Source organism: Vulpes vulpes, chromosome 15 (assembly GCF_048418805.1).
Source record: "Vulpes vulpes isolate BD-2025 chromosome 15, VulVul3, whole genome shotgun sequence".
In the NCBI taxonomy this organism is placed as follows: domain Eukaryota; kingdom Metazoa; phylum Chordata; class Mammalia; order Carnivora; family Canidae; genus Vulpes; species Vulpes vulpes.
Genome location: NC_132794.1, coordinates 86,548,361 through 86,571,183, shown reverse-complemented (window position 1 = coordinate 86,571,183; position 22,823 = coordinate 86,548,361). Strand labels below are relative to the sequence as shown.

General features: G+C 43.6%; 2 protein-coding genes across 8 annotated transcripts in view; both read left to right on the top strand.

Annotated features, from left to right (window-relative positions):
- TCTN3 (tectonic family member 3) overlaps positions 1-8,381 on the top strand; it is a 28,726-nt gene extending 20,345 nt beyond the window's left edge. The window contains exon 14 of one of the 2 annotated variants that reach the window (XM_025991148.2): positions 4,731-8,381. In XM_025991148.2, coding sequence (XP_025846933.2) covers positions 4,731-4,967 — 237 coding nt within the window. In that variant the 3' untranslated portion in view covers positions 4,968-8,381. Of the gene's footprint in view, positions 1-247; positions 738-4,730 lie in introns of those variants that run through there. The other variant, XM_025991152.2, reaches the window with a different exon arrangement.
- Positions 8,382-13,311: 4,930 nt separating this feature from the next.
- Positions 13,312-22,823, top strand: part of ALDH18A1 (aldehyde dehydrogenase 18 family member A1) — a 44,454-nt gene continuing 34,942 nt past the window's right edge. For 3 of the 6 annotated variants that reach the window (XM_025991146.2, XM_072739629.1, XM_025991126.2), the window contains exons 1-2: positions 13,326-13,603; positions 17,850-17,965. In XM_025991146.2, coding sequence (XP_025846931.2) covers positions 17,878-17,965 — 88 coding nt within the window. In that variant the 5' untranslated portion in view covers positions 13,326-13,603; positions 17,850-17,877. Of the gene's footprint in view, positions 13,604-17,849; positions 17,970-22,823 lie in introns of all 6 variants that reach the window. The other 3 variants (XM_025991143.2, XM_072739630.1, XM_072739631.1) reach the window with 3 other exon arrangements.

The following is a 22,823-nucleotide window of genomic DNA, read 5'->3' as shown; positions in this document are numbered from 1 at the left end:
GGCTGCAGAAAGTAGATAGAGTTAGGGATGCCACAGATAGGACTTGACTGCTAGGACATGGAAGTTGAGGAAGAATGAGCCAAGGATAATGGATAGTTTTCAGTTTGGGCATTTCATACCCTGTTGAAATAATTTTGCTTTTTGCAATTATTTTTCTGTTTTTCACCCTCCTTTTTTTACTTTAGTGGGTATGCCTGAGGTTTTCTAACCCTTTCTGTTTTGTTTTGTTTTGTTATGTCTGTTGTAGAAAACTGCTTTCACCCTGCTTGAACCCACTTTGCCTGTAAAATGCCTGGAAATATACATCTCCCAAATGGCCCTTAACCAATGCCTGAAAGATGCAGGAATAGAAAAACTCAGCCCCCTTGCTTTGGATTGGGATAATACAACTTGCTGGGACTGTGAAACCTACTTTATATTTCAGAGTTCCCCTGCAGATTGGACTAATGCTAGATAATGGTATAATTTATCAAATTAATTAATAGTTGTATAATTTATCAAAATAATATATATATGTTTTTAAGGTAAAGAAGTGCCAGAAAAGAGGATCTCTTAACAAAAAAATAAAATGCTATATTCCCTCTTGCCTTGCTTCTAAGCAATATTGAATGATTATCTCTTGAATTATGAGTTTGTGGGTAATTTATGGACTTCTATTTTGGTGAGTTTAGCTCCTTTTTTTCCTCCTCCCACTACACTCCCAATGTATGTTAAGTAAAAATATTTTATTAAATCAATATTGTGTTTCATTATTATGATTACATAAATATGCTGAGCCAAGTCATTAAATTTTTGTGAAATTTTTTACTTCTGAAATTAGTAATTATCCCGTTTCATTTCTTTAGTTTTCTTTGAGCTAAATGCTAAGATGTCTCACACTCTCCAATATCTTTGTAAAATTTCTCTCAATGCAGTTCAACTTGCCATGTGATACTCTCAGTTCTAATTTTCCTATATATTTTCTTCATGGCAACCTCCATTACCTGGTGCAGTATAAACTCCTTACTGCCCACCAGTTGTTATGGAACTTTCCTGTCACTCTAGCAATTCCTCTTGCGTCTTGTGTTAGATTCACTGTTTATTGGGCACTACTTTTTCCTTCTTGGTTTACTCTTTTGTTTTGATGGAGCTCAAAATCTAATAACTTCTTTGAAAAAAAGGCACATTTTCTTTAATTCACATGTCTAAGGATAGCTTTATTCAACTATCATCATCACTGTTATATCAATTATGATTGCTTATTTGATCAGGTATTCTAGATTGAATTCCAGATTGGAAATGATTTTCACTCACAATTTGAAGGCATTCTTTTATTGTCTTCTAGTTTTCAGTACCATTCAAAAGCTGTTTTAAGATCTTTTGCTCCTAGTAGTCTGAAGCTTCTAAAATGTTATGCCTTGGGTAGGTTTTTTTCTTCATTTTTTTTCCATTATGCCAAGCAATTTGGGGGATTATTTTTATACTGAAAGCTCTGAGAATTTTCAGTTATTACTATTTGTTTAGTAATTAACCACACACACACACACACACACACAGTTTTCTCCCCTATTTTTGTAACTCCTCTTAATCTGTTAAAGGGTCACTAGATTGGTTCTCCAATCATTTTCTGTTCTCTCATATTGTCTATTTATTTACCTTTTTGTTCTTTCTAGGAGGAGAGTTCCCACCTTTCTTTTTTAACTTCTTTTTTTTTTTTTAAGATGTTATTTATTTATTCATGAGAGACACAGAGAGAGGCAGAGACATAGGCAGAGGGAGAAGCAGGCTCCCTGCAGGGAGCCTAATGTGGGTCGTGATCCCAGGAACCTAGGATCATGACCTGAGCCAAAGACAGATGCTCAACCACTAAGCCACCCAGGTACCCCTCTTTTTTAACTTTACTGATTTTTTTTCTATCACATTTTTAAAATCTAAGAGCTCTTATTTTGTTTCATTTTATAAAAACCTTTTCTTATATAAATTTAATGATCTGGGGCACTGAGCTGGCTTAGTTGGAAGAGCTCATGACTCTTGGTTGTGAGCTCAAGCCCCACCTTGGTTATAGATTACTTAAATAAAACTTTAAAAAAAATAAAGATCTTAACTTTTCATCTTTATTTTTCCTTCTCTGTTTCCTCTAAGTTTATTTATTTCTGCTCACTTGGTATACTTTTTCTCTTTAATGTGAGAACCTTCCCCCACACATCTGGCAACCTCTAGCTGTCTGTCCAACATAAGAGTAAGCTGTTAAGCTCATTGAAAGCTCTGTGATCATGAATGAAAGTTGCTGACTGGTGGCCTTCACAGTAGGGCAGTTAGGTGCAGCTGCTTTTGGGTTTTGGAACTGCCAGATGTCATCTTTTTGACTTGTTGCTGAAATGGATCATTTTCTCCAGAAAAAGACCCTCTTGATTCCTGACTGACAAGTATGGATATAAAACCATCTAACAGGGCAGCCCGGGTGGCTCAGCGGTTTAGTGCCACCTTCAGTCCAGGGCCTGATCCTGGAGACCCGGGATCAAGTCCCACGTTGGGCTCCCTTTTTACTGATTCATTAAAAATACTCATTCCAGGGACACCTGGGTGGCTCAGCAGTTAAGTGTCTGTCTTCAGTTCAGCGCATGATCCTGGAGTCCTGGGATCAGTCCCACATCGGGCTCCCTGCATGGAGCCTGCTTCTCCCTCTGCCTGTGTCTCTGCCTGTCTCTCTCTCTCTCTCTCTCTGTCTGTCTCTATGAATAAATAAATAAAATCTTTTAAAAAAATCTATCAGGGACGCCTGGTGGCTCAGTCAGTTAAGTGTCTGCCTTCAGCTCAGGTCATGATCCCAAGGTCCTGGGATTGAGCCCCGAGTCAGGCTCCCTGCTGAGCAGGAGCCTGCTTCTCCCTCTCCCTCTTCCCTTTCTGCTTCTTGTGCATTCATGCTCTCTCTCAAATAAATAAATTATATATATATATATATATATATATATATATATATATATATATATTTTTTTTTTTTTTTTTTTTTTTTTAAGCCCCATCTGTCAGCATTTTGGAGCTAGATGGGGGAAGGGATTTCATTATACTGAATAATTTTCCTAAGTTTAGCTCTATTCGTTGCTCTACTCTTCTTCATGCCCAATGTCCCTAAATCCAGAATTTCTCTTGTTTAAATTGTCCAAGAGAAGGGGTAGTTGCCTGATCACACTGAGAGGGTATCATTTAGTAGCCACTTTCTGTCCCTACTTCATACCTGCCATCATGTTAAATCCTGGCCTCCCCATTTTCTTTGTCTGGTTAGTTTCAGCCAGTCTTCTGTGCCTAGCGAGAGTCAGGATTGCCTTTTCAGTTTTAACCTAAGCTGACTGTCCCAGAATGCATGTGGTTCTTTCAGTGCCTCAAAAGCTATATTATTTTTGTGCCAAGTCTCTTAGGAACTTCACTGTTTTTGTTTTTAAGATTTTATTCATGAGAGACACAGAGAGAGAAGCACAGACCTAGGCAGAGGGTAAAGCAGACTGCCTGCAGGGAGCCTGATGTGGGACTCCCATCCTAGGACCCTGGGATCACAACCTGAGCCAAAGGCAGATGCTCAAGAACTGAGCTACCCAGGTGTCCAGAAATTCACAGCTTTAAAAAAGGATTCCAGGGGCTCCAGGGTGGCTCAGTCAGTTAAGCATCTGTCAGCTCAGGCCATGATCTCAGGGCCCTGGGATTGAACCCCACGTCAGGCTCCCTGCTCAGTGGGGAGTCTGCTTCTCCCTCTGCCCCTCCCTCTGCTTGTGCGCTCTCTCTCTCTCTCTCCCCCTCCCCCTCTCCCTCAAATAAATAAGTAAATCTTAAAAAAAAATATTCCAAAGAGTTAATATGACATGTAAGATTATCACAGCACTGGCTTCATACCCATCTTTTTTAAGTACCTAGAAAGGTTATTCCTGGCAAAGTTGTGTTTCCAGAGCTTGGTATTTACTGTTGCCAAAGACCACAGGCAATATGTAGCATCAGGGTAAACAAAGGTAAGTGGAGAAAATACTCATTTCCTATTCAGCAAGATAGTTATTCACTGTCGAATTATAATCAGAAGTCTGGTAACTACAGAGTCAAAACAAAAAGAATTCATTTTAGATAAACTTGTTTTAGTTATCAGGCTACAACTGTATCTACCAAAAGTGGTACATATTAGATCAAATACTTGAATCAGCTTGGTAAGATCCCTTCTTCCAGGAGCATCTGTTTCATTTGACTTGAATCATTGGGCGTTTGAGAGGATCCTTTCTAACCCTGAAATTCTGTGAAGCTGATGGGCTTTTTATCTACATGATGGAGTTCTTTGTTTTTCCATGAAGTTTCACATTTCTTTCTACAATTGAAGATGGAATAGAATTGCCACTATTATTTCCACATGTGTACTTCAGAGCCTGTAGTCTTCTGGGACTTGATAAGGCAAAGCTGCTAAGCATGTAACAGCATCAGTTCTACCATCTGGCCTCTCTGATATCAGCCAACTCCCCATTTGGGGGAAGCTAGAGTCAGTCTTTCGCCGTTTATGTAGGTGTAGCTAGCTATTCACAGTTTAGTGTCGTGGACTACTGCTAAGAAATTTGTTTCCTATATATCGTAGAATGAGAACTACATACAAAGGACCAATATGAGAAAAAGGCATAGCCTGCTTGGAACAATTTGGTTTGGGTCTTTCTCAGAGAAAGTAATAACAATTAAGTTAGAAAGCTATGTAAAGTATTGACCTGTCATGGACTTTCTTCCCACAGGATTACCAACAAGTAACAGAAGTACCTTTGACAACTGTTGTGACCTTTGTGGACATTACCCAGAAGCCAGAGCCTCCAAGGGGCCAACCTAGAATAGACTGGAAACTGCCATTCGACTTCTTTTTCCCCTTCAAAGTGGCATTCAGCAGAGGAGTAGACTCTCAAAAAGGCTCAGCCTCTCCCGTCCTTATCCTGTGTCTCTTAGTGCTTGGAGTTCTCAACCTAGATACCATGTGAAACAAGGAGAGTCAGTTTTTTAATTTTCCCTATGGGAAGTTCTGAGACAGCCTGCTTATCTTGGCTAAATGGGTCCATACCTGCTTGTGACCAGAGGACAACATTTAAAATAACAGAGGACCTAACTGAAGGAATGTTTGTATATGAAAGAAGAGATTTTTGAAAAGCAATAAAAACATCATCTTTGTTAGGGCTCTCTGCTTAGGACTCTGCAGACCACCAAGTACACATTAGGTTCTCTACTTATCAAGCTAGGAAGAACCTAAAGAGCCCTTCCTCCAGCCCTTCAGGTTTTGTTATGCCTGACTAAAGTTTTGCAAAATCTTCATCCATCTGCTCATAGGCACACTTAGGCCCAGCATAAAAAGGAACATGCTCCCGCTATCCCCCAGATGAATTTGGGAATAGATGCCCTCTGGACTTAAGAGTAACTGTTAGGAACAGAAAACTGCTGGCTATAGATTCCATCTGGCCCCTCCCTACTCCCTTGGGCCACACTCTGCCTGGGCAGGAGTAAGGAAAACAGTTCTTTCAGGTCAGTTTCCAAAATGATTGAGGAATCCCAGCCTCCTTTTTTTGCTAGCAAATGATTGATCCTACTACCCATTTCTATATTCTTCCTTCCTTCCATTGTGGTGAGTAGAAATGAAACTGAGAGCTTTGTTGTTCTAACTCCCAGCAGCACACAGAAGCTGACATGTGATCACCTCATGATTACTTATCTATGTGCATGAGGTTTAAAAAGAAGGAAAAAATGTCCATACATAGCACAATGGCATTCAGATCAAAGTCCTTAAGCTCTTTCCCTGGGATTAGAGCTAAATATACCAGGATAGGTGAGATTGGGAAGGAGACTGGGAGGGTGGAGGTGATGCCAGGAGCCAGAGGGTTGGGAGCCTAAAGTGACTATAGTAGAAACACTGAATGGGCAAAATAGACTCTAATATGGGGTCAATAACATGGGAGCTCATCATATAGGGACTTGAAAGCTAGGCAGAGAGAACTGAAAATAGTCTACTTTTTTTTTTTTTACAACATATTAAAGATCTTGATCTAGAATTGCCTTTTAATAAAGCATATACTTAGTTATAATAAATCTTAAGTTACAATGCTATTGTAAACACCATCTCTGATGGGTTTATCGTTTTTGCCCCATTCCAAAGTACTCTGAAAGTAACCTACTTCCCTGCAGGAAAGTGGCAAGTTTCTCATAGCAGTTATTACCAAACTAGGAGGAAGTGCTGCTGTAAGAGGGAAATTATGCACAGGGAGAGTTGGGACCTGGAACGCTGATGGCATGTTTCCCACTAGAGTCCATTATGTAGATGTTAATGTTAATCAGCAACTCTGCCTCCGAAGAGGCCTGTACCAAACCAGACCACAAAGCTACTAGAGTATTTAGGGTCTCCAGTTTGGGCTTCTTAAAGAGGAAAAAACTTCCGTGACAATTCATTCCATATTATGGGGTAGGGCACATCTAATTTACTCCTGACAGTCTACAAGTTCTCAGCATCTGGTCCCTCTATTTCTTTATTCACATGCTTATTTCCGTGCCCCTGTGCTATGAAACCATTCTATGCCTCTACCAAAAAAAAATTATTATTATTTTTTAAAGATTTTATTCATAGAGACACAGAGAGAGAATGAGAGGCAGAGACACAGGCAGAGGGAGAAGCAGGCTCCATGCAGAGAGCCCAATGTGGGACTCGATCCAGGGTCTCCAGGATCACGCCCTGGGCTGCAGGCAGCGCTAAACCACTGCGCCACCGGGGCTGCCCTACCAAAAAAATTTAAATGTAACTCACATATCATAAAAGCCACCCTTTTAAAGTATACAGTTCAGTGGTATTTCAGTTATGTAATCATCACACTAATTCCAGAACATTTTCATCACCCTAAAAAGAAAGCCCATACTGATTAGCAGTCCCTTCCCATTTCCCCTTTCCCCAGGTTCCTAGCAGTCACAAATCTATTTCCTCTATATATAGATTTGCCTATAAATGAAATCATACAATATGTGACCTTTTCTGTCTGGCTTCTTTCACTTAGCATATTTTCAAGGTTCCTGTTATAGCATGAATGAATAATATTCCAGTGTATGAATATACCACATTTTATTCATCAGTTGATGGACACTTGGGCTGTTCCTACTTTTTGGAAGTTATGATTAATGTTGCTTTGAACATTCATGTACAAGCTTTTGTGTGGACTTAAGATTTTATTTATTTTGAGTATATACCTAGGAGTGGAATTTCTGGATAATATGGTAACTCTGTGTTTAACTTGTTGAAAAATTGCCAACGTGGAAATCCTACCAGCAGTGAATGAGAGTATTCCAATTTCTCCACATTTTGCCAAGACTTGTTATTGTCATTTCTTATTTTAGCCATCCGAGGGATATGCAATGGCATCACCTGTGCTCTACCATGCCTTTTTAAAGTGTAGTACATGGAGATCTTACACCAGAAATCAGCATCTTTGCTTTCCCAAGTGAAGAATACCTCAAGTGTTCTCTTCCTTTCTGCTAATTTAATTAGCTTGTAAACCTAGTTTCCAATTACTAGACTACTTAGTGTACTTTAGATAAGATTTTATGGTTATCTCTAGTCACTGTCCTAGTAACAGACCTTCAAGACATTTTTATTTTATTTATTTATTTTAAAATTTTATTTATTTATTCACGATAGAGAGAGAGGCAGAGACACAGGCAGAGGGAGAAGCAGGCGCCACGCAGGGAGCCGATGCAGGACCCTATCCTATCCGGGGACTCCAGGATCGTGCCCTGGGCCAAAGGCAGGCTCCAAACCACTGAGCCACCCAGGGATCCGCTTTCAAGACATTTTAAAACCATCTATAGAACAATGCAGTCTTAGTTCCCTTCCTTTATCTATACAGGCTATCAGCTATTTGACTTACTGCACAAAAGGTCTGTATTGTAACCATGCATTCAATTTAAGGAAAAAGTTTTATTGTAAAGGGCTATGTACAATTTAGATAGTGTGAAAGTGAAATACCAGGCAGACATTGTAGGTGTGGAGAAACAGGTACTCTCAAAAACTTTTTTGGGAATATAAACAAGTAGAAACTTGGAGAGAAGGGCAGATAACTTTTTGATAATATGTATCAAAAACCTTAAAACTGTTCATAAACTGATCTAACAATTCCACTTAGTGGACATTATTGAGAAAGGAAAAATATCCAACAGTATGATCTTTTTCTAAGTGAACAAAACAGACTACAAAATAGAGCATCTGTACTGTGATCTCATTTTTTAAAAAACAAAAGCAATACATGTATACTTAGGCAAACAAAAAAAGTTTGGAAATCTAGCATGTCAAAATGGAGATTTTTAAAAAATAGTAAGTGCTCCTGATATTTATAATCAGAGAAAATAAAACTATATTTTGAAGAAAATATATGTTCTCCAAAAACTTATTTTGAAGACAATATATGCTCTCGTCTACATTGGGGTGCCTGGGTGGCTCAGTTACTTAAGTGTCTGCCTATAGCTCAGGTCATGATCCCAGGGTCCTGAAATTGACCCCTACATCATTATTCTCCCCCACCCTCTACCCCTCCCCCTTTTTGCACGCGCGCACTCTCTCTCTCTCTCTCTCATAAATAAAATATTTTAGGGACGCCTGGGTGGCTCAGCAGTTCAACTCCTGCCTTCAGCCCAGGGGGTGATCCTGGAATCCTGGGATCGAGTCCCACATTGGGCTGCCTGCCTGGAGCCTGCTTCTCTCTCTCACAGCCTGCATGGAGTCTCTGCCTCTCTCTGTGTCTCTCATGAACAAATAAAATCTTTAAAATATATATAATTTTATATATATAATTTATAATTTTATATAATATGTATTATATATGATTTATATAATTTTATAATTTAATTATAAAGTATATAAATTTATAAATATAATTTATAAATATATATAAATCTTTTAAAAAAGAATGTTCTATATTTATGAGTAACTTCCCTTTTCTACTGGTGTATTTGGCATTCTGGGCTTGTCTTTGGAATCGGGTTCTGAAATGCCAGTCACATCATATTTTCTGGGGTACTTCATAAAAATACTGGTTTCTGGGCCCTACCCCTAGATATTCTGAGTCACTGGTAGAAAAAGGAGGCTCTAAGAACCTGTTTAAAGGGCTTTCCTGGTACTTCCAATGTGCAACCTGGTTTGCAAAACTACAAAGTGATGTTGCATAGTGTGGCTGAAATGGATTTCATCTAAGGGTCTGTTCTATCATTGCCAACTTGTGTGATATGTCTACCAGCCTAGCCTACTGCCTTTGCCCTGAGAATTCCCATCACTCAGAGTTCTGCCAAAGGTGGGCCCAGCCTCCAGGCTCATGATCCTGCATGATCCTGCCTCTCCTTCCCACCAGCCCAAAAATGGAGTCCTGGACCACATTAGGCCAGTAAGGTTTTCTCTCCCAGAACTTTAGGAGCCGGCACTAACTAAAGATATTTGAGGGCTGAGGAAGCCATTTTCTACCAAGTGCTCACTGATGAGAGCCTACCTTACAAAGGGACAAAAAAAAAAATAATAATACGCAGAGAGAAATGTAAATAAGACACCCAGGGAGGAAGGGTACTTTGGGTTCCTAACTTCCAGGGCCTTGTACCCATCTCCCATGGGATTCAGTTTTACCTCTTATTTTTGGAGACTGTATGTTACTCCTTCTAGTAAATTGCCTTATTTGAATGTTTCTGTTGTCAGCAATTAAAGAACCTGACAGTAAGATAACTTAAACTAATACTCCTTAGCATGTAAAGAAGTCGTCTTCCAGAACATAAAGACTCCTAACTCTGGGAAATGAACTAGGGGTGGTGGAAGGGGAGAAGGGCGGGGGGTGGGGGTGAATGGGTGATGGGCACTGAGGGGGGCACTTGACGGGATGAGCACTGGGTGTTATTCTGTATGTTGGTAGATTGAACACCAATAAAAAATAAATTTATTTTTAAAAAAAAGGAAGTCGTCTTCAATCATGCATTCTGAGAGTCCAATTCTAAATAGTCCACTTCCTATGTGGCTTTCTAGTCATGCTCAGCTCTATTCCCATTTGCTGAGACAAAAGTTAGATCCCTCCAATCCAAAAAAATCATTTTAAAAATCATATACAAGAAGGATACCATGGCTGAGTTACCTCCTCTGTTACTGCATAGGCACAAACTAGTTTATATTTCCACATTTGGTTTTTCCCAATCCATAATCACATATCCCACTCCTTTCTCCTCACTGGTGGAGTAGAATATTAATAGTAAAATAGTAATAAAAATCAAGTAACAATGAGAACTAACATAGGAAATGTTTGTACAGTGTTAAAGGATGTCTATATTTGTTCTCCTAAAAGCCCTATGGCATAGACAACAACAGTGTTATTTGAGAAATAATATTTCTCATTTGAGAAAACTAAACCCACATGAATTAAATTCATTCATTTATCAAATATTGACTGTCTAGTATGTGCCAGGAAGATATTTCTCTATGCTCAAGAGCTTATATTCTAGCAAGGAAGGCAGATAAGCAATTACTTAAGGCGATGTGAGGTTTAAGAGAAGAATTAGGAAAAGATTTCCCAAGTGGAAAATGCCTTCTTCTAATGGCTTTGGCTACCCCCATGGTTGCTTAATGTTCTAAGCTTACGGGGAGAATCTTAAAAGCTGAAGTACCAGATGAAACTTACTGGGGGAAAAAAAAAACTTACTGGAAAGCACTTTCATTACTTTTGTATCCTCCAGCCTACTTCAAACCCAAAGAGCTGACAACTCAACCCATGTTCACTGTCCTCATCTTTCACCTCAAAGAACCCATCTGTTTCCTAACTTACTATACTGCAGCATCACCAGATTGGCAAGAATCCCTTCTCTTCTCTCACCACCACCCCCCACTTTAAAGTAGTAAGAACTGTCAGCTCTCCCCACTTTATGCTACCCATGCCCACTGCTGGAGCTTCCTTTCCAGTCATCATTTCTTACTTAGCCTTTGCACTAGGCTAACCAGCCTCCAGGATTCTACCCCTCTTCAATGACTTTGGACACACAAGTCTCATCATTGTGCCATTCCAGTACTTTAAGATTCCAGATCTACCCATGGCCAACAAGCACGTGAAAAAATGCTCCACATCACTTGCCGTCAGGGAAATACAAATCAAAACGACAATGAGATACCCCTTTACACCAGTGAGAAAGGCTAAAATTAACAAGACAAGAAACAACACATGGCGAGGATGTGGAGAAAGGGAAACCCTCTTGCACTGTTGGTGGGAATGCAAGCTAGTACAGTCACTCTATAAAACAGTGTGGAGGTTCCTCAAGAAGTTAAAATAGAGCTACCCTATGACCCAGCACTTGCACTACTGGGTATTTACCCAAATATACAGATGTAGTGAAACAGTGGGACTCCTGCATCCCAATGTTTATAGCAGCAATAGCCAAACTGTGGAAGGAGCCACAATATCCTTGGACAGATGAATGAATAAAGATGTATATACATACATCTATATATATATATACAATGTATATTGTAATATACATCTATATATGTCTATATATATACAATATACAAAGATGTATATACATACATCATTATACAATGGAATATTACTCAGCCTTCAGAAGAGACACATACCTAGGTGGAACTGGAGGGAATTATGCTAAGTGAAATAAGTCATTCAGAGAAAGCCAATTATCATATGGTTTCACTCATATGCGGACTATAATAGTGGAAGAGACCATAAGGGAAGGGGGGAATCTGAGTGGCAAAAAAATAGGAAGACAGGGCAGCCCCGGTGGCTCAGCGGTTTAGCGCCACCTTCAGCCGGGGTCGTGATCCTAGAAACCCAGGATGGAGTCCCCCAAGTCAGGCTCCCTGCATGGAACCTGCTTCTCCCTCTGCCTGTGTCTCTGCCTCTCTCTCTTTCTGTGTGTGTGTGTATGTCTCATAAATAAATAAATAAATAATTAGGAAGACAAACCAGGAGAGACTCCTAACTCTGGGAAACAAAGGGTTGCAGAAGGGGAGGGGGAGGATGGGGTAACTGGGTGACTGGCATTAAGGAGGGCACACGATGAGATCAGCACTTGGTGTTATATGTTGGCAAATTGAGGTGTTTTTTTTTTTTAAGATTTTATTTATTCATGAGAGACACACAGAGGCAGAGACATAGGCAGAGGGAGAAGCAGCCTTTCTGCAGGGAGCCTGATGTCAGACTCTGTCGCTAGACCCTGGGATCATGCCCTGAGCCAAAGGCAGATGCTCAGCCACTGAGCCACCCAGGCGTCCCGGCAAATTGAATTTAAATAAAAAAATTTTTTAAATGTGCAAGACAAAAAATAAGTAAAAGTATCTTTGAGGATGGTAAAATTCAAGCTCTTTAGCATGGCACAGAAATGGTCTTGCAAGATGCTCCTCCTCCACCAAACACCTCTCCTGTCATGTCCCATATGCAGTCTCTTCTGTATAAGACATCTCATGCCTCTGCTTATGGCATTCCTTCTTCCTCATATGATCCTGCTTCCCATTTCTAGGTAAGTGACTTACTTTTTGTCCTTCAAAGCCCAACTCAAATGTCTCTTGTCATTTTAAAGCTTTGCCTGAATCCCTGGGTACGCTTCCCTAGCGTTAGTCGCATTGTGTTGCAGTCATTTACTCACACGTCTGTCTCCCCCAGAAGACTGTGAGTTCATCTTAGGGAAGGGACCATGTCTCCTCCACACCAAGGGAATGCCTGGCACGTAAAGTAGGCAGTGTTAATGAATGAGGAAACGAATGAGTAGGCCCAGCGATGTTCTCAAGAAGGGGAAGACCTTCCTTAGGGTCTCTGACCTCTGCAGTCAAGGGCGGTGCAGCTCCCCGCCTGCCCTGCCCAGCCCTGCCTGCGCCTGTACGAAGCACGCGCTCGGAGGAAAACCTGAGGAAGAAAGAGGGGGACTCTGAGTTCTAAATTCAAAGGTGGGTCTGCATTCACCTTTGGAACAGTTCCCAATTGTCAGGGATTTAGTACAACTTTTTATTTTCTTTTTAATTCAACTATTTTTAAATGCAACACTTTCACCAATCCCCTTGCGGAGCCAGAGTTGGGCTAGGACCCTTGGGGAAACCTCCAGACGACCAGGGGGGCAAACCGTTTTATTGCAGTGACAAAGCCGAAAGTGTGGATTCTTTAAGTACGGGTACGTGCAAGTTGCTCCCACCTATTTCGGAGGCGCGCCTGGGCGACAACGCTCAACGCCGACCGCCCTGACGGGGTCGACCAGCAGCTCCGGGAGCCAGGCGTAGTCCCCGCCTCCCCGGGAAGCCCGCGGGCCGGCCCCTAGCGCGGCGAGGACGTGCGCCGCGAGCTGCGAGCCCCGCCTCCCGGCGTCGGGCCCGGCCGGGCGGGGGGCGCCGCCACGTGGAGCGCAGCCCGGATTCTCCACGGCGCCTACGCTGTTGCCGCAGCGCGGCTCCGGCTCGGCCTTTCGCCCCACGTCAGCAGCGGAGGCCCCGCGGCCTGCGTGTACTCCAGCGCCGCTGACGTAACGTCATCTTGCGGGACGTGGACGGAAGAAAAAGGGGAGTAAGCCGGCGCCACACTGCCCGGCGTGGAGCGCGGACCAGGCGGCGGGGCCGGGCGGCGGCGTGCAGCAGGTACGTGGCGGCGTGGCGCGGCGCCCGAGCCTCCGCGGGGGCTGAGAGGCGCCGGCCGGCCGCGGAGCCGGGCCTGCGAGGGGGTGTGGGCGCCGGCCCGCGGGCGGCCGAGGGGGCCGAGGGGCGCCGGCCCGCGGCGGGGGGAGGGGGCTGAGGGGCGCCGGCCCGCGGCGGGGGGAGGGGGCTGAGGGGCGCCGGCCCGCGGCGGGGGGAGGGGGCTGAGGGGCGCCGGCCCGCGGCGGGGGAGGGGGCTGAGGGGCGCCCGGCCGCGGCGGGGGAGGGGGCTGAGGGGCGCCGGCCCGCGGCGGGGGAGGGGGCTGAGGGGCGCCCGGCCGCGGCGGGGGAGGGGGCTGAGGGGCGCCGGCCCGCGGCGGGGGGAGGGGGCTGAGGGGCGCCGGCCCGCGGCGGGGGAGGGGGCTGAGGGGCGCCCGGCCGCGGCGGGGGAGGGGGCTGAGGGGCGCCGGCCCGCGGCGGGGGAGGGGGCTGAGGGGCGCCCGGCCGCGGCGGGGGAGGGGGCTGAGGGGCGCCGGCCCGCGGCCGGGGGAGGGGGCTGAGGGGCGCCGGCCCGCGGCCGAGGGAGGGGGCTGAGGGGCGCCGGCCCGCGGCCGGGGGAGGGGGCTGAGGGGCGCCGGCCCGCGGCGGGGGAGGGGGCTGAGGGGCGCCGGCCCGCGGCGGGGGAGGGGGCTGAGGGGCGCCGGCCCGCGGCGGGGGAGGGGGCTGAGGGGCGCCGGCCCGCGGCGCGGGGAGGGGGCTGAGGGGCTCCGGCCCCAAGGCAGCGGCCTGAGCGGCCCGGGCGGGGAGGCCCCGGGGCCGAGGGGCTTGGGGTCCCTGACCTCGGCGGCCACCCTTGGTTTCTCCCACGGGGGGGAGCTAGTCCCGGCGGAGGCCTGACGGCTCGGTGGATCCCTTCCCGGGAGCTCGGCGTCAGCAGCTTCAATGCACCTGCCTCGCCGCCGGTGATGCTGGACCGCGCGGTTTGTAACCGGCCACACGCCCGGCGCGCGGCGGCCTGTGTGCGGTCCCTGCGGCCGCGCGGGCTTTCGCGACCCGCTCTTTGAAAAGCAGGCCCCCAGGGCTGCCCGGGTGGCTCAGGTTCTTGATGGCAGGGTCCTGGGATCCAGCCCCCAGGCAGGCTCCCTGCTCGCTCTCTGCCCCTCCCCTCCACTTGTGCGCTCTCGCTCTCGCTCTCACTCTCTCAAATAAATAAAATCTGTAAGAAAAAGGAAAAAAAAAAAAAAAAAAAAGCAAAAACCAGGCCCGCAGCAGCGGGGTAGTTGGCTCACAGTCGCCCTTTGCAGTGTGGCACACGGTCTGAGTAGTACGTGCGTGGCACGCCAGGGCTCCCCCAGGCTCCCCCACCCCCATCATTATTCTGCTCTGAGGCCGCCAGATTTATCACCCCATCTTTCTCTTTTGAGTGGCGAACCATATACCAAGCCTGTGGGTCCTGGGTGAGGTTTGTTGGGACTAAAGTTAGTTCTTTGTCCAGGTCGGAAAGATAAAGGCATTCTGTTTAAAACGAGTAAAAGAAGTACTTGGGAAACGGCCTGAGTCAAAACATGGAAACTTTTTTCAACTGATGACATCCAGTCTAGACACACACACACATAGCCTTTGCTCCCTAGAATCAGCCGTCTGCGTTTTGAGAGCATAATAAACTCTGGCTGGAGAACCATTCGTTGCAGTCAGAGGTTGTGTAGTGCAGGGGAGAGGCCAGGAAGGCTTAGTTTCTAGGTCAGTCTTGAACCTAACAAGCTAGTGACCTTGAGCATTCAGAGCTGTCAGTTACTCTTACTTAGATAAGAGAGATGAAAAAACAAGTATAATTTGTAATTATATACATTTGAGAATATATTGAATTCTGTGCCTGTGACACGTCCTAAAGGAAATAAAGAGAAAGTTGTAGACATTAGTGCCTAAAAGAAGGAGCACAGCTAACATTTGTTGAGCATTTGTTATACCCAAGCATTCCATGCATTGTCTCATTTAATTCTCAAAATAATCCCACGAGGCCCTTACTGTTATTATCCCTCATTTACAAAAGAGGAAACTGAGGCTTAGAAAGATTGAGTAACTTTCCAAAAGGCACACAGCTAGCAGGTGCAGAGCTGGAACCCAGATCTGCCCAGCTCCGCAATCCAGGTTCCCTGTCCCATTTACCATGCTGTCAGTGGGAAGTTTATAATCCAGGTGGAAAAAGTGACAGTAACACATGAACCAGTTAAAAGCTAACCTGTAGGATTAAATCCAATTCTGAATGCTAGAGCTGCTGAGAAAGTTTTCTTGAAGGAGATAGAACTAGAGTTTTAGTGTTACAATTTGATTATTTTACCCTTTTGGTGTTCCTTTTGGAGAACGGATATGTAAATATTTGCTATAGTAATATACTGAAGGAATATACATAAGTAGCACACAAAGAGGAGGACCTATGCCCTCCTTAAATGTGCAGATAATTTTTTCTTGGGGTCTTAATGGCTGTCACAAACTGAAGTCAACAAAGTCGGCACTTAACACTTTCTGTTGCCTATGGGATGACATGTCTTTTACAACAGATGTATCCTGCCAATCTCTTCTCTCCCCTTTCTATGCCTTTGTGCAGTATAAACTGAAGAGCATACGTGCCACTCCTTGTTTTTCTTCACTATGGGGCTAACTGCTAGTCTCTTGAGACACGTTTAAGAGGATTGGAATATGTTTACCAATCCATAGAGCAAAAGTTAAAAAGAAGCTTGTAAGCAAAGAGGGTGCAGTATTTTTCTTATCTTGTGAAAACAGCAATGTCTCTGTGGCATGAGAGCTGCAATAATAAATGGCTTATTCTCTTGCGCATATATAGGAGGGAGCCCCCTACTTTTTTGTGAAATAAAGTATTCTTTATCTAGAGCCTCAAGTTTAAGCCAGAAAATGCCTGTAACCACCATATTCCCAATGCAGGTTTCTAGCCATGTACACATCCTCTCTTACGAGGATGTACCCATAGTCATTTAAGATCCAGCCATTTGCAGGCATTGCACTCCCTCCCAGGAATGCAAGAGTGTCCTTTAGATTCCTGTGGGCAGGGGCAGCCCAGGTGGCTCAGCGGTTTAAGTGACGCCTTCAACCCAGAGCCTGATGCTGGAGTCCCACATCAGGCTCCCTGTATGGAGCCTGCTTCTCCCTCTGCCTGTGTCTCTGTCTCTGTCTCTCTCTCTCTCTCTCTCATGAATAAATAAATAAATAAATAAATAAATCTTAAAAAAAAAAAGATTCCTGTGGGCAGCAGGAAGAAAGATGACAGTAACCTGTGGCCTTTCATTTCCATCCTCTTCTTGTGTCAGCAAGAGTGAAACAGACATTTCAAATATATGGTTTCTAAATAAATAAATAAATAAATAAAACAAAAAATAAAATAAAAATAAATATATGGTTTCAGAGTTCTTTGGGGAGGTCATAGCAGGAAGGTGGAGATGGCCGCTTATTGGATATTGGATGTGTTTTTTGTTTGAGACTCTCTAATGGCGTAGGAATTGTAGTAAAGATTTAGTATCAATACAGAAACAGGGATCCCTGGGTGGCGCAGCGGTTTGGCGCCGGCCTTTGGCCCAGGGCGCGATCCTGGAGACCCCGGATCGAATCCCACATCAGGCTCCCGGTGCATGGAGCCTGCCTTCTCCCTCTGCCTGTGTCTCTGCCCCTCTCTCTCTCTCTCTCTCTGTGACTATCATAAATAAATAAAAATTAAAAAAAAAATACAGAAACATTGTACCTTAACTTTTTTTTGTCACTCAGAATATTTATAATCCTTGATTGTCATTTGCTTGCATGAAAACTAAGGAGGTCCTAGGAAAGGAAGGATAGAGTTGGAACCTGGGAAGGAGCCATTTCATTCTTTTTTTTTTTTTAAAGATTTTTTATTTATTTATGAGCGACCGGGGGGGGGGGGGGGGGGGCGGGGGGGTACAGAGACACAGGGCAGAGGGAGAAGCAGGCTCCATGCAGGGAGCCTGACATGGGACTTGATCCTGAGTCTCCAGGATCACGCCCTGGGCTGCAGGCGGCGCTAAACCGCTGTGCCACCGGGGCTGCCCTGAAGGAGCCATTTCTTGTCTCTCTCTTTTCTATATACGGAGCAGGTGAGAATGTCCCTGTAGAAAGGAGTTTGGAGCAGAGGACTCCCATTTTTACTCTGAGAGTATGAGGAAGTGGGAGAAAACAAAGTTAATTACCTATTATTTTCATTTTCATCTTTTAAAAATGTGTTCTACAGATACTTTGATCAGTGACCACATCACAGGATGTTGAGTCAAGTCTACCGCTCCGGGTTCCAGCCTTTCCACCAGCGTCTCCTACCCTGGGTCCAATCCACAGCCCTCTCCAGATCTCGTATGTACCATAGGAAACTTAGAAGTATGTGGGAAGTTTGGAAGTGTGTTTCAAACAAGGCTTTAAAGGAGAAAAAAAGTAATTTGGCAGAATTGGACAAAGACAGTAAGCAAGGAAGCAGCTTAATGATGAAATGCTCTGAGTGTTTGTATTTATCAATAAAGTGAAACTTTTGGAGGTGATAGCTTTATGGTATTGACTGTGGTGGTGGTTTTATAGGTATATGCTTATCTACAGAATTATCAAACTGTACACATTAATTTTGTACAGCTTTTTTTATGTCTAATTTAAAATTTTAGAAGTTTTTTTTTTTCTTAAGGTTTATTTATTCATGAGAGACAAGAGAGAGAGGCAGAGACACAAGCAGAGGGAGAAGAGGGAGGGAGCTCCCTGTGGGAAGCTCAAAGTTTTTCAAATAAGATGTTACTTATATTCATTTCCTCAAAGTTTTTTACAGGCTATTTTTGTTCATTATTTGTTTTTATGGTTAAGTTTTAATTTTGAGACCACTGTAGATTCATGTGCTTTTGTAAGAGCTAATTCAGAGACATCCCTTAAGCCCTTTACATATTCTTCCAATATATCATTCTAGATACTGACATTGATATAATCAAGATAAGAACATTTCGGGGGGAAAAAAAAAACATTTCGGGATCCCTGGGTGGCTCAGTGGATTAGTGCCTGCCTTCGGCTCTGGGCATGATCCTGGAGACCCGGGATCGAGTCCCACGTCAGGCTCCCTGCATGGAGCCTGCTTCTCCCTCTGCCTGTGTCTCTGCCTCTCTCTCCCTCCCTCCCTCTCTCTCTCTCTGTATGTCTTTCATGAATAAATAAATAAAATCTTAAAAAAAAAAAAATTTCTACCACTACAGGATCCTTTAGTTTCCTCTTTTGACTATCCCTCTCCTCCCTATCCCTAATGCCTGGCAACCACTAATCTGTTCTCCATTTCTATAATTTTATCATTTCAAAAAATGTTAAATAAATAAGTCATACAGTATGCGGTCTTTGGGGATGGGTTTTTTTCCTCAGCATTATTCTCTGAAGATTCATCCAAGTTGTGTGTATTGATTGTTTCCTTTTTATTACTCAGTAGTATTTAATGTTATGGGTATACCACAGTTATTATAACCATTCACTCATTGAAGGGCATCTGGTTGTTTCCATTTTTGACTGGTATGAATAAGGCTGCTATGAGCATTTGTGTACAGGATTTTGTATGGGCATAGTTTGCATTTCTCTGGGATAAATGCCCAAGAGTTCAATTGCTGGGTCATATAGTAGTTGCATGTTTAGTTATATAAGAAACTACCAAACTTTTTTTTGCAGAATGCCTGTACCATTTTTTTTTTAAGATTTTATTTATTCATGAGAGACACACAGAGAGAGAGAGAGAGGCAGAGACACAGGCTGAGGGAGAAGCAGGTTCCATGCAGAGAGCCCAATGCGGGACTCGATCCTGGGTCCCCAGGATCATTCCCTGGGCTAAAGGCGGTGGCAAACCACTGAGCCACCCAGGAGGCCCTTTAAAAAAAAAAAAAAAGATTTTATTTATGCCTGTACCATTTTATATTCACCCCAGCAGTGTATGAACAATCTGCTTTCTCTTCATCTTCATCGACGTTTGATGTTGTCACTCTTTGATTATGGCTATTGTGATAGGTGCGTAATACCACCTCACTGTGGTTTTAACTTGCTTTTCACTAATGGCTAATGACATTGAACATCTTTTCACCTGCTAGTTGGCCATCTTTATATCCTTTTTAGTGAAATGTTTCTTTCTTATCTTTAATTGAATTGTTTGGTTATTTTACTGTTGAATTTTTAGAGTTCTTTCTCTTCTAGATACTAGTCCTTTACAGATATGTGTTTTGAAAGTATGTTCTCCCAATTTATGGCTTGTCATTTCATTCCTTTAACAGGCTCTTTCACAGAGGAAATTTTTTTTATTTTGATGACATCCCATTTATCAATATTTTCTTTCATTGATTTACATTTGGGGTCGAGTCAGAGCTTTGTATAGCCCTAGATCCTAAAGATTTCTTCCTATGTTTTTTTCTAAAAGTTTTAAGCTTTACATTTTACATTTAAGTGTATGATCCATCTTATGTTAATTTTTGTATAAGGTGTAAGGTTTATTAGGTCAAGGTTCATGGTTTTGCCTGTGGATATCCAGGTCCAGCAGCATTTGTCAAAAGGCTGTTTATCATGTTTTGAGTGGCTGCCTCCTTGATATCAGTTAAATCTTACCAATAGTCTGTCTTCAGACCTTATTGTAAGAGGACTTTCTTTTCACTAATGAAGCTTATCATCAGAAAAAAATCTCTATTCCAAAAACCTCTGTTTCCCATTCACATGAAGAAGAATATAAAGGAGAAAAGATCAGGGCCTGGAGCCAGGCTCCTGGGGTTTTAAAACTAACTGTTCTGCTTACTTAGTAATTTTAGTGGCTTAAAACAACTATAGATTTAAGTCACAAATTTGTGTTGGAGCTGGCTCAGCTGCACAGTGGTTCTGTATCTGTGTCAGAACTCATTGGCTCAGGGCTGATTGTTGAGGGCTGGGTGGCCTCTGGTGGGATGATGGATCATCTCTGTTCCACATGGTCTCTAATCCTCTAGCAGGCTAAACATGGCTTCTTCATACAATGATTGTAGGGTTCCTAAGTAGAGCATGCATGGAAACCACAAGGCCTCTTGCTCAGAATTTATGCTGTGTTACTTCTGCTACATTTTATTAGTTAAAGCAAATCATAGGGCTGGCCCAGATTCAAGGAGTGGGAAAACAGATTCCACATCTTGATGGAAGAAGCTTCAAGGTATTGTGGCTATTTTTGCAATCTGATAATGTTAGCAAGTTACTCAGCTTCTCTGGGCCTCAGTTTCCTTACTTATAAAATGAGTCTAATAACACCAACTAACTCATAATAATACCTAACTAATGAGGCTTAACTCATGAGAATTTTAGTATGATGGTAGCAATAGGAGATACTTTTTTTTATAATACCAGCTAATACTCATTGAGTGTTTATTCTGTGCCAATTTTTGTTCATGCATCAATTCATTTTATTCTCTACAATAACCTTAAGAGATAGGTGAGGTAACAGCAAATAAGCAGAGGGATTGAGATTCCAACCCAGACAGTCTAGCTCCAGAACCTGCACTTGTCCTTTTATATATCCTCTGCCTCTGTAAAAGGTGTGTAAATACCTAACAAAACTCTTAGTATATTAAGTACTCAGTATTTTTATTGTTGTTGGTTTTCTTTTTAAGATTTATTTTATTTATTTATGATAGAGAGAGAGAGGCAGAGACACAGGCAGAGGGAGAAGCAGGCTCCATGCAGGGAGCCCGATGTGGGACTCGATCCTGGGACTCCAGGATCAGGCCCTTGGCGTGAAGGCAGGTGCTAAACTGCTGAGCTACTCAGGGATCCCCTGTTGCTGTTATTATTGTTTGTTTTCATATGTGTCATTCACTAAAGGAGGTACTTTCTTATCTTTTCCCTAGATTTTTCAATTTTTGTATCCAGATTTTTCTGGATTCTGGAGCCCTCTGTTCACTGACCATGATAAACAGAAGGGCAGAAAAGAAATAAGAAAGGCAAAGTGACAGAACATATACATATAAAAACAGAAGGAAACGGAAGGCCAGGAAGGGAGATAGAAATCCTATCACAGTCCTCTTTTGTTCGGGCCTGGAACAGAGGCTCATTGATTGCTGAGCATAAGGACTCTGATGCTGAAAAGGTAATGGACTTTTCTGGAATGTGGATGACTATCACCTCACCCCCCACATGTTGCACACACATACTTCTCAATATCCCCTCATACTAACCAGGAGGAAATGGCTTTTCTGTGGGACTTAGAGCCTAAATGAAGGCTGGGAAGATGGGAAGAGATTGCCTCTCCAGAAGCCTTGAATTTTTCCTAACTTATCAAGACCTTCTCAGTCTCCAATACGGACTCTAAAAAAGTAGAATACACTGTAGAACATAAAAAATATTCCCAAGAAAGGTAGGGTCAATCTGAGAGTAATACAGGTCCTTGGCATTGTCGAACAGGAAACCCAAAAAGCCCCGGATCCCATAGAACTACCTGATGCTAGAATCCATCGTATGTAATTGAGCCTTGGACTTGATTGAAACCTTATTCATTGTTGTTTCCTCCTCTTGAATCTTGTCTGCCCTGGTCTGCTGTGACCCAGTTGCCTGCAGCCAGAATGACCCTTGACTGCCTGGCACCAAGGTGTGCTGGTATCTTTGCTGATAAAGACTGGGGATCAGGAGCCTCTTTCATGCTAACCTGGCTGCTAGATTCTGATAGGTGTCTGCCATTTGATCACCTGCACTGACATGCTTGCCAACTACCTGTGTCCCTAGGTGCCCTCTTACACTGATCCACCCATGTTTAGCACTCTCTAGGACAGGACAAGGCCTGCAGGGACAGGAAAGAAAAATGGCTGTCAGGCCTAGTCCTGACAGCTGTCAAAGGGATTCGTGATAAGTTGGGTGTAGCTCTCTGTGCTTTGCAAATAGCCACTAATGATCCCAGGTCCAAACCCCAAGTCTCTCCCTCTACCAACCCTCTCTCTATCAGGTCAGTGAGGCCAGAATTATTATATTTACAACTTTAAAGCTTAGACTTAGGCATATATATTGTTTATGATAAGATCACTGAGAACTGAGCCACAGTAACTATATTGATGAACTTCATGAAGAAAGGGGACTGTCCACAGAACTTAGGCCCAGCAACAAACCAGCCAAGTAGCCCTGGGACTCCCCCTGCAGGAAGAGCAACCCTATCTGTGGGTCTAGGAAGAGTGCCAGGTCCCAGTTCCATCCCAGACAATGGACTTAC